The sequence below is a fragment of the Octopus sinensis genome, linkage group LG15 (genome assembly GCF_006345805.1).
Source record: "Octopus sinensis linkage group LG15, ASM634580v1, whole genome shotgun sequence".
Classification (NCBI taxonomy): domain Eukaryota; kingdom Metazoa; phylum Mollusca; class Cephalopoda; order Octopoda; family Octopodidae; genus Octopus; species Octopus sinensis.
In genome coordinates this window covers 32,261,603-32,274,102 of record NC_043011.1, presented here as the reverse complement: position 1 = coordinate 32,274,102, position 12,500 = coordinate 32,261,603, and the positions used below count along the sequence as shown (strand labels likewise).

General features: G+C 37.4%; 1 protein-coding gene across 2 annotated transcripts in view; it reads left to right on the top strand.

The window, feature by feature from the left end:
* The window catches only part of LOC115219632 (proline-serine-threonine phosphatase-interacting protein 2), an 82,126-nt gene that overhangs the window by 14,406 nt on the left and 55,220 nt on the right, over positions 1–12,500 (top strand). For both annotated transcript variants that reach the window (XR_003882352.2, XM_029789782.2), the window contains exon 2: positions 6,936–7,036. Coding sequence is in view for 1 of the 2 variants with exons in the window: in XM_029789782.2 (XP_029645642.1) it covers positions 6,936–7,036 (101 nt within the window). In the remaining variant the exon portion in view is untranslated. The remainder of the gene's footprint in view (positions 1–6,935; positions 7,037–12,500) is intronic.

Here is a 12,500-nt window from a genome sequence, read left to right as displayed (position 1 = left end):
TAATCAAGGTATCTTTGGCCTGAAGAGTAGCCTGTGGTCTATTCCTCATTTGGTTAATTACTACTGTTAACTATGAAACATGTAGTCTGGATTGTATCTACTCCATTCCATAATTTTGTATATGTATGTGTGTGTGTGTGGTGTAGTATACAAAGCTATATAGGACAAAGAGCGTCGCCTAAACATCTTTCACCTGCACTGCCTCCGAAAAATCCTCCGCATCAAATGGCAGAATCATATCCCCAATAAAGATGTCCTCAGGCAAGCAGGAATACCAAGCATGTTTGCACTCCTCACACAAAGATGTATGAGATGGCTTGGGCATGTTAGCCATATGAAAGATGGCAGAATCCCCAAGGACATACTCTACGGAGAGCTTGCTAGGGGTACTAGGTCTGTGGGTAGACCGATCTTACGTTACAAGGATATTTGCAAAAGGAACATGAAGGCCTGCAACATCAATATTAGCTGTTGGGAGGCAGTTGCCGGCAACCGTGGAGAATGGCGACATACCGTAAAAGAGGGAATACAAAGGAGTGACAGAGAGAGAGAGGAGAAATGGAAAGAAAAGAAGAGACGTCAACAAGAAACTATGGCATTACAACCAGCCAGGAACAGTCTTCGCTACATTTGCGGTACCTGCCAGAGGGAGTGTTTGTCCAGGATAGGACTACACAGCCACAGCAGGAAATGTATCAGGACATGAAATGTAAAAACCTGTCTAGACTACTTTATGCGCAACTCCATTGTCTCCCGAGACAAAAAGGATGCCAACAACAACAATAGGACATATATATATATATATATATATATATATATATATATATATATATATTATATATATATATATTTCCTCAAAACACTGAAAAAATCCTTTTATACAATCATGCATTCCACCTCATTGGTGTCCTGCCATGAATATAACAATATAAGTTTAAAATCCACCGTTATGCAAATGATCATACTTTGCAGGTCCTATAACTGGCTGAGAAAATCATGTCAAGGTAGTCTGAGTGATGCCACACCTCTTTCAAAATCAAAATGTGTGTGAGAGAGAGAGAGAGAGACAGACAGAAAGAGACAAAAAGGGGAGAAAGAGGATGGGGGGAAAGAGAAAAAAAAAAGAAAAAAAGAAGCTAGTAAATTGATCAAAGCAAGTCAAGTGGTGTATAGCAGGAAGTTAGTAAACCATAAATAAGTTAGGGGCAATTAGAAATAAATACATATCTGATCCAAAGGGCATAAAACACATATAAACCACCACCCCCGCGTAGGCAATCACACACGCACACACACAAACTCACACACATAACCTCAGAACAAATTGCAATCACTGATCTGAGGTATCGTCATCATTTAACGTCTGTTTTCCATGCTAGCATGGGTTGGACAGTTTGACAAGAATCGGCCAGCAGAAGAGTTGCCCAGACTTCATGTCTGTTTTGGCATGATTTCTACATCACCTCCTCATATATCCATCATCATCATCATCATCATCACTTCACATCCACAGGGAACTTAGCCCACTTTGCCTCTGTGAAGCCCAATGCTCAAAAGATATTCTTTACATGCCACCAGCATGGGTGCACATGAGGGGGTGCTGGAAAGTTCCTGGGTTTGGGTAAAAGAAAATGCATTAGGATAAGTGAATTATGATTTTATTCAATGTATTCCCCTCTCAGCTTCACTCACTTATTGCAGTGGCCCTTCAGTTTCTCTAAGCCCTGTAAAGGAACTAAGAAGGTTGGACCAACCAAGCCTTTTGCATTACCCTCAAATCTAGGAAGTTTCCAGCACTCCCTTGTATGTATATATATATATATAATCATATATATATATATTTATAAAAAAGAAGTTTGAAAATGCCACTATATAAAATAAATTTTAATTTTCTTAGAAATTTTACATGCTTTGGTTCTTCTTGGAAAAACGAACCTTATCAAAATTATTTTTAAAAGTTAAGTGTAATAAAAAAGTTCATAATGGTTTCTTACTTAAAAATATTTTTGATAAGGTTCCTTTTTTTCAAGAAGAACCGAAACATGTAAAATTTCTAAGAAAATTAAAATTTATTTTATATAGTGGCGTTTTCAAACTTCTTTTTTATAAATATATACCCACTCATATACCACCTACACCTATTATAAATATATATATATACACACAAATAAATATCTATCATTGGCATCGTTATCATCATCATTGTCAAGTAAAGCAACTTGTAAAACATTTTGTAGTTGTTCAGTTCTGAGGTCAGCTCCATTCAAGCCAATTTATAATGTAAGGCATTCAATATATGGCCACATGAGTTTCTGTTTTTAATCTTCTGAGCAAAAGCGTAACACAGGCTTTTACAGTTGATTATCATTTATCCAAAATGCTTTGATATGAAATTTATTTTGGATTTTTTCCCCCTTTTTTCTTTTAACTTGTTTTCAGTATTATTGTGTATTTACATCTATAAAATGGGTCAGCGTGGGCATTTAACCAAAGTCAAACAATGTTATTTGTTAATATTTCCTAACATAGCTTATATTGCGGATGTAGTTTTATACAATTTGGCTTTCATCCATTTTTGCTCTGCTTAGTAGAAGTTCCATTTTTCACCTCAAACAAATTCTCCAATTTCATTGTCACTTAACTTTGTCAACCACAAGAAAAAAACAGCTACATGTCATTTTTGCTTTCTTTTAACAATTTCATTTTATGCTACCTTTTTCTATTTTTTTGGCATCATTCTTTTATTATTCTACTGTCTCAGTAATTTGACTGCGACCATGCTGGAGCACTGCCTTTAGTCGAACAAATCGCCCCCGGGACTTATTATTTGTAAGCCTAGTACTTGTTCTTTTGGCCTCTTTTGCCGAACCACTAAGTTACAGGGACATAAACACACCAACATCAGTTGTCGACCAATGGTGGGGGGACAAACACAGACACAAATACATACATACATACACACACACACACACACACACACACACACATACTTTACTCTTTTTTTACTCTTTTACTTGTTTCAGTCATTTGACTGTGGCCATGCTGGAGCACTGCCTTTAGTCGAGCAAATCGACCCCAGGACTTATTCTTTGTAAGCCTAGTACTTATTCTATCGGTCTCTTTTGCTGAACCGCTAAGTTACGGGGACGTAAACACACCAGCATCGGTTGTCAAGCAATGTTGGAGGGGGGACAAACACAGACACACAAACATATACACACACATACATGTATATATATATATATATATATATATATATATATATATATATATATATACATATATATATACATATATACGATGAGCTTCTTCAATTTTCGTCTACCAAATCCACTCACAAGGCTTTGGTCGGCCTGAGGCTATAGTAGAAGACACTTGCCCAAGGTGCAAAGCAGTGGGACTGAACCCAGAACCATGTGGTTGGTGAGCAAGCTACTTACCACACAGCCACTCCTACGCCTATACACACACACACACACATACATACATATGATGGACTTGTTTCAGTTTCTGTCTACCAAATCCACTCACAAGGCTTTGGTACCACGTAGTGGGACTATTTGGAAAAATTTTTAAGCATTTTCCATTTGTGATGTTTCACTACTTTGAAAAAAATTTTGGATTTTGGAGATTTCCAGAATTTCAGCTAAAGAATTATCAACTTCGTTGTCAAATGTGTTCCTTTTATATGACAGTAGGGTGTGGTCTGAGGGAGATTTTGTGATACCTCTACCAAGACACACAACCACATTAAACATTTTTTCTTCAGTTGAATTAGGATTCATTTCATTATTTGTATAAGCACCAAGAAATTTAATAAAAAGTTAAATCATAATTATTGTGCATGTGCCATATTTTCTGATATGTTAGCCAAAATACACTTCCAAAGTTACCCGTCATATGACGGGCAACACACACACACACACACACACATGTACACATATATCTCTTATCTTTTGCTACTTTTATTCATTAGACTGCAGCCATGCTGAGTCACTGCTTTAAGGAATTCCAGTTAAATGAATTGACCTCAGTATTGTTTTTGAAGTTACTTATCTTATGAGTCTCATTTGCTAAGTTGCAAACACCAACACCTGTTGTCAAATGGAGATGGGAGAGACACAAACACAAAAACGTATGCACAGACATACACACACACAGAGTAGGTTTCTTTCAGTTTCCATCTACCAAATTCATTCACATGCTTTGGTCAGACCGAGGCTATAGTAGAAGGCACTTTCCCAGGGTACCACACAGGGGGATTGACTCACAACCATGTGGTTGTGAAGCAAACTTCTTACAAAATAGCCATGCCTATAACCATATATATGTGTGTGTATGTGTTTGCATATATATCCTCATCATCATCGTCATTTAACGTCCACTTTCCATGCTGGCATGGGTTGTACAGTTTGACTGTAAATGGTGAGCAGGGAAGTTACTCTAGGTTACAATCTATGTCATAAGAAGTTTGCTTCGCAACAACATAGTTATGTGTCATTCCCCCTGCATGGCACCTTGGGAAAATGTCTTCTACTCTAGCTTTGCATTGACCAAAGCTATGTGAATGGATTTGATATATGGAAACTGAAAGAAGCCTGCTGTGTGTACACACACACACACATATATTGGGTTGTCCGGAAAGTTTGTGCCGATTTTTAAAGGAAAGAAAAAGGTCAATAAATACTTGCCATTACATTTTTAATCAACCAAATATGAACCAATTTGTTGCACAATGCGTTTCCATCTTTCTTTTAACTTGAAAATACCCTCTTCCAAGAATTGAGGTAGTTTCATGGTAAAGAATTCATCAAGGTATCTTTTTACGTCATCCAAGGAATTGAAATTTTTACCATTAAGACTATTCTGCAGAGACCTGAAAAAGTGGAAATCTCAAGGAGAAATATCTGGTGAATATGGAGGGTGGGGTAACACATCCCAGCTGAGCTGCAGCAATTTTTGTCTGGTTCCCAAAGCATCAAGTGCCAAAAACGAACTTTCTTTTCTTCCATTTTAAAGGGTTACAGAATTAACACAGGTTATAGGAACATAAATCTTCTTCCACGAAAAGATAGCTTAAACTGTGCTCTAAATGGAGGTGTAGTCAAATCCTATTTTATGGACTCAACCATGTTCTAAAATAATTTGAAAGGTAAGCTACTATAAATCGGCATGAACATTCCGGACAACCCAATGCATAGCCATCATATTATCATGATAATTGTTGTCTCTTTATCACTCATTTTCCATGCTAGAGTGTATTGGATGTTTTAACAGGATCTCCCATTTACTAATAATGTAATTTTTCGTTAAGTTCCAGCTTTGCCCTGATCAAGCTGACATATGCTCCTAACTGTTTCAGCCAATATTTTTTCCAAACGCAGTGTATCTAGGACTATGGTACACTATAGTACACTACACTTTCTGATGTGTCCTTTTCTTTGTGAAACCACTAAGGTATCATTTGAGGGAGATTTGGCTGCTGTATCTAGCATCTGACACATTCCCCTCACTATAATCCAAGTTTGGCACAGATGCAGGGCTTCAAACCACAAACAGGCAATGGACCTTTTGTTGCCGTCACTGGGGTTCCATATGTATCTTTCGTCTTTTACTTGTTTCAGTCATAGAATTGTGAGCATGTAGTTGGAAAGCAAGCTCCTTACCACACAGCCATGCCTGTCCCTGAACATAAAGCAGGTAGAATATTTGGGACAGATATGCTCAGTTTAAATACTTAAGAGTTAATGTAACAAATGGCAAAAATAGTAACTGTTAATACGGTTTTCTTTATCAACCAAATTAGTGCTTTATTTAAAAAGCAGACACAATTTTCTGTGAATCTACAATTCTAGCATGTCTTTGATGCAGTGTCGAAGCAAATGTGGCAAAGCTGTCCTTTCTGCGCTGATGCACAAAGTTTGTGTTTTGCAGACACGTCTTACAAACAACTTTTATACTACACTCACCATGTTTGTGAATGAAATTCTATTCCTTTGACCTCTTGGAATTGAATTTCACACCGGTTTTCTTTGACCCAGGCTTTGTTAAATCTCATGTCCATAGCTTCGCTGCCAAGGATTCACCCCTTGATCTGTATCATGTCACATACCTTAAAATCTTTGGATTGTGTCTGTTGACACAGCATGATTGCTTTATACACGGAAAAGTGGGCCAGCATTTCTTTTTCTCTTATAGGCCTGGCTGTGTGGTTAAGAAGCTTGATTTGCAACCACTTGGTTTCAGGTTCAGTCCCACTACATGACATCTTAGACAAGTGTCTTCTACTCTGTTCTTCATATTTGACGATTCCTTTAACCCAGAGTCAAGTAGCAACCAAGGAATATGTTTTTGTAGGGTCATGTTATCTGTGTCACATATGTGCACCTCTGGTGTGTTTAACTGTGCTTTTGTTTATATAATCCTCATTTATTCAGAAACATCTGGAACTTTCTATAATATGCATGATGACGGGTATTCAAGGCAGTCGCCTAATCAGATGTAGCCTGATCTTAGCCATTAGACCTACATATTTTTTTCACTCCAGACCTCGCTATCAACGAATTATAAATATTTAAACTTTTGTTTACTTTTGATGTTATTTAATACATAAAAAAAAAATAATAAATGCGCCTTTTTAAAGCCTAGCCAGGCTAATGGGCCCGGTTTCCCGGTTTCTATGGCGTATGTGTTCCCCAGCTGGATGGGGCGCCAGTCCATCACAGCATTACTCATTTTTGCCAGCTGAGTGGACTGGAGCAACATGAAATGAAGTGTTTTGCTCAAGAACACAACATGTTGCTCGGTTCAGGAATTGAAACCACAAGCTTACGATCATGATGCTGACACCCTAACCACTAAGCCATGCGCCTCCACTATTTAATTCATACATTACAATATTTCATATGTTTATTTTTTTTTGTTTTCTATTCCAGATTGAAGAGTACATAAGTACTACTGGGTTTGACATTGTCTGGAAACGAATGAAAGGTAGCCAAAAGTTGGGCAAAGACGTAGAAGAATATCTGAAATCATTGTGAGTTAATTAAAACTTCATAATATAAATTGTTGCAATTCAAACTCACACTGTCACTAAAAATACTTATCTTTCAACAAAACAGTGAGATGACATTTTGTTTGATTTTATTTTTATTTAAAAATTTTCATTTTTTTTTTTTTGCCACATGTAGTTACACAATAACTCTGGCTTTATTGTTTCATTATTACAAAAGAAATCATCATCATCATCATCATCATTTCAGTGTTTTGCATTTGTTGGCCAAACTGATATTTTTAAATACAGCTCACTCATTAGAAAAAAGAAAAAATGACACCCACCTTTTAATCATTGGTAAACATATTATTTCTTCTCAAATAAACACATTTACAATTGCTTAATTCAGCTTTATGTGCAATCCTAAATTATTCATTCATTCATTCAGTTATTTATTTAAAATTTAAAATTATTCCCGTTCTTTATTTGCTTTCTGTATTTTGAAAAAGAAAAGAAACAAACAAGGAATAGCTCATTTGTAGTTTATTTATTTATTTATTTATTCACCAACAGATGATTCTCTCATGATGAGAATGGAAGGAGCAGTTTTAATAATTTTTTTTTTTTTACTTTTTGTGGGGGAGGAGGAGGAGGAGGAGGAGGAAGTCTGTTATTGATTTTAATAATGAAATCACTTCTCAACTTATTTGCTTTATAGTACACCTAAGCACTGCACACAATAAGTTCATTATGTGTATATCTTCTGTACGACCTTATTTTACATTTCTCTGTTGTTGATAGTGATGGTGGTGGTGGTGGTGGTTGCGGTGGCAATTGTGGCAGCGGTAGTGGTGATAATGGTAGCAGTGATAGCAATTTTAATTGTAATGAAATATCCATCTGAATAGGATATAACAACAAACACTTAGATATACACTCCTAAATGCATATAAATAACCATGTGAAATAAGATTTAAAGTATTATACATACATACACACATACATAAGAGTGTTTGTAAGTGTGTACAATTGTCAACCTCATTTATACATCCGTATACCATTCTGGCGAGGATTGGCAGGTTAACAGGATCTGACAATCCAGAGGGTTGCATTGAGTTTCACTGTCTACTTAAACATGTTTTCTATATATCTTCTTAATGCCAGTCACTTTACAGAGTAATTTGGATGATATTTTCATAGTGAAATCCATCAACTGAGCTGGGGTGTTGTTGCGTAATTTTGACGACGGAGTTTTTGTATCAGGTGTCGAGAAGTTGAAGTATGATAGAAGGATACAAACAGGTGTCTTACTGTAGATAAGCTATCTGGTTACCCATAAGAAAAGACGGTTGTATTGAGACGTCTCAATAGGTGAATATAAAATGAATATGAGAGAGAATAAACATAGAAGATCAGGAAGGGTAGTGTTTAAGTTCAAGAAAGAGGGAACATTTTCCTTCACTTCTACTTATTGGGTTGTCCGGAAAGTTCGTGCCGATTTTTAAAGGAAAGAAAAAGGTCAATAAACACTTGCCATTATATTTTTAATGAACCAAATCTGAACCATTTTGTTGCACAATCCGTCTCCATCTTTCCTTTTACTTAAAAATACCCTCTTCCAAGAATTGAGGTAGTTTCATGGCAAAGAATTCATCAAGGTATCTTTTTACATCATCCAAGGAATTGAAATTTTTACCATTAAGACTATTCTGTAGAGACCTGAATAAGTGGAGATCCGAAGGAGAAATATCTGGTGAATATGGAGGGTGGGGTAACACATCCCAGCCGAGCTGCAGCAATTTTTGTCTGGGTTCCCAAAGCATCAAGTACCGAAAATGAACTTTCTTATCTTCCATTTTAAAGGGTTACAGAATTAACATAGGTTATAGGAACATAAATTTTCTTCCACAAAAAGATAGCTTAAATTGTGCTCTAAATGGAGGTGTAGTCAAATCCTATTTTATAGACTCAACCATGTTCTAAAATAAGTCGAAAGGTAAGCTGCTATAAATCGGCACGAACATTCCGGACAACCCAATACATCACCTAAGTAAAAGAATCTTAAGTAGCTTGCTTCCCAGCCACTTGGTTCCAGGCTCAGTTCTACTGCATGGCAACTTTGGCAAGTGTCTTCTGCTATAGCCTCAGGCCAACCAAGGTCTTGTGAGTACATTTGGTGGACGGAAACTGAAAGAAGCCCATTGTATACATGTATATAAAATATGTGTGTGTGTGTGCATGCCTGTCCTTGTGTCCGTGCTTGTCCTCCACCACCACTTTACATATTGTCAGAAGTTTTTTTTTATTTTCCCCTTTTCTCTATCTTCTTCGGTACTACAATGCTTTGAGTGAACTTTGTGGTAAGAAGCTTGCTTCCCAACCACATGGTTCTGTGTTCAGTACCACTGCGTGGCACCTTGGCCAAGTGTCTTCTATTATAGCCTCAGGCTGATCAAAGCCTTGTGAGTGGTTTTGGTTGATGGAAACTGAAAGAAGCCCATTGTACATATATATATATGTGTGTGTGTATCATCATCATCATCATCATCATTTAATGTCCGTTTTCTGTGCTAGCACGGGTTGGACGGTTCGACTGGGGTCTGGGAAGCCAGGGGCTGCACCAGGCTCCAGTCTGATCTGGCAGTGTTTCTACAGCTGGATGCCCTTCCTAATGCCAACCACTCTGTGAGTGTAGTGGGTGCTTTTTATGTGCCACCGGCACAGGTGCCAGGGGAGTCTGGCATCGGCCACGATCAGTTGGTGCTTTTAACGTGCCACCGGCACGGAAGCCAGTGAAGGCGATGCTGGCATCAGCCACGTTCGGATGGTGCTTTTTATGTGCCACCAGCACAGAAGCCAGTCAAGGCGGCACTGGCATCGGCCACGATCAGTTGGTGCTTTTTATGTGCCACCGGCACGGAAGCCAGTGAAGGCGATGCTGGCATCAGCCACGTTCGGATGGTGCTTTTTATGTGCCACCGGCACAGAAGCTAGTATATATATATATATATATATTATATATATATATATATATGCTGGAAATAACAGTCAAAACTCTTACTTAATTTGCTGAAAAAGACACAGATAATAACTACAGAAATCAATTGCCTGCAGGCAAACAGGCTAAGACTATCTCTCAACAGACATTCAAGTATTTGGACTTACGTGGACTGGTTTCTGGACTGGCATTATAACCTCACCTTCCTCAGCATGCGTTACCATAATGGAAAGCCCTAACCCATCACGTTGAAGTCTGCACAGCTACTGATTCATTTTGCACTGAATCATAGCAGTCACCACTGTGAAAATAATTTCAATACAGAGCAAATAATTTGAGAGAATATATTTGCGAAGATATTATTGACTCTGTTATTATCTAGTGTAACAATTAAAAAAATGATAATAACATATAGGCAAATGCAGACCCAAAAAAGCATTAAATAAGGACAGGCTTCCACAGTATTTCCATCTACCAGATTCACTCAGAAAGCATTGGATGGCCCCAGGCTGCAGGTGAAGTTGCTCAAGGTACCATGCAGTGGGAATGAATCCCAAACCACATGGTTGCAAAGCATGCCTCTTCACTAACCCCGTGTCTGGTAGCTTGATACTTTATCTTATTGACCATGGGGGTATGAAAAGTATAGGCAGTCTTGGCAATATTTGAATTCAAATCATAAAGAACCAGAAGAAATGCTGTATGGAATTTTGTTTGATGCACTAATAATGTCATCCGAAATTCAGGCTAAATATTTTAACTAGTTTTAAATGTAAATAGGGGCAATCATAGCTGAGTGGTAATCAGTTTAATTTCCAACCACATGGTTCCAGATTCGGTCCTATTGTGTAGCACCTCAGGCAGGTTTCTTCTACTTCAGTCTCAAGATGACCAAAGCCTTGTGATTGCATTTAGGGATGGAAACTAAAAGAAACCCATTGTGTGTGTCACAGTCTTGTTACCTTGACATCATGTGATAGTTGTAAATGAGTGTCACCAGTATGTAAGCAGTGTCCTCTGTTTCTAGTCTTCCATGAAAAACTTGTCTTGCCATGGGAAATAAATCCTTGCTCAAAAACAGGTGAGAGTTGGCTGCAGGAAAGGTATCCTGCCATTAGAACCCCATCTCATCAAATTCTGTCTTACCCTTATGAGCATGGAAAAGGGATCATTAAAACAATATCAATGATGATGATGATGATGATGATGAATGTGTTAAATATGAATGTACTATTTCACAACCCCACTCCACCTCTGCCCTACAGACATACTCCAGTCAACTGGAATATATCAATAGGTATGTAGATAAACACTGACCTTGTATAATACACACCTACCCTTCCTGTGATTCCATTTCTTTATTCTATTCTTCAATAACCTGAATTGCTTATATACTCCTCTTCTTTCCCTTCCTCTTTACTCCATTTCCCTTTCTCAGTTTCTCCCCCACCACCACCTCAGTGTCTTCACCCACCCACCCCGCCTGCCCTCATCTTTCCTCTTAGTATTTCCTCATCCCATTCCCTCACCCCATTCCTTCCCTCTCTCTCTTTCTCAGTTTGTTTTGCCTATCTCATCCTTTCTTACTTTATATACTCCTCCACCACTACCACCACCACCATGCTCTGCTACTTTAAATCTGCTCACACCCACCCACCCTCCCTCACTCCTCTTGCACTTTTCATTTAGTCTCCAACCTATCCCCAATTTACTTTCATTGTTTCTTTACTATTTTCTCCAGGAGCTCTCTCTCTCCCTCCACTCTCTCTCCCTCCTCTCTCTCTCTCTCTCTCACTTATCCTCAGTTATTCTCTTAGTAACTGATTCCTTCTCTCTCTCTTTAGATTGTCTTCTGACTGTTGATAACAAATGCATGTATATGTGTATGTGTGTGTTTGTGTGTGTATATATATATATATATATATATATATATATTATATATATATGTATGTATGCATATATGTATGCATATATGAATGCATATGTGTATGCATATATGTGTGTGTATGTGTGTATGTATCACTTGCTGTGCAAGACCAACCGGTTTCGTCTCCATTAATCATAGTTGAAGTATATTAGCCTTTTTCTAAGGAAACAATAAAGAAATATATATATGCATGTATGTATGTATGTATATGTATACATATACACACGTACATATATAATAATATATATAAGGGTGTGCTGAAAAGTTCCTGGCTTTAATGGTATCATGAAAGGCCTGGTTAGAGGCCTAATTTTCTAGTTCTTTTACAGGGCTTAGAAAAGTTGTAGGGTAGCTGCAATAAGTGTGTGAATCTGAGAAGGGAATATGTTCAATAAAATCACAATTAACTGATTCTCCTGTATTTTCTTTTACTCAAAGGCAGGAACTTTTCAGCAACTCCTCATATATATATTTGTATAATACATACCACACACACACACATATATATGTATATTTGTATAATATATATATATATATATATATATATATATATAGATAGATAGATAGATAGATAGATGCCA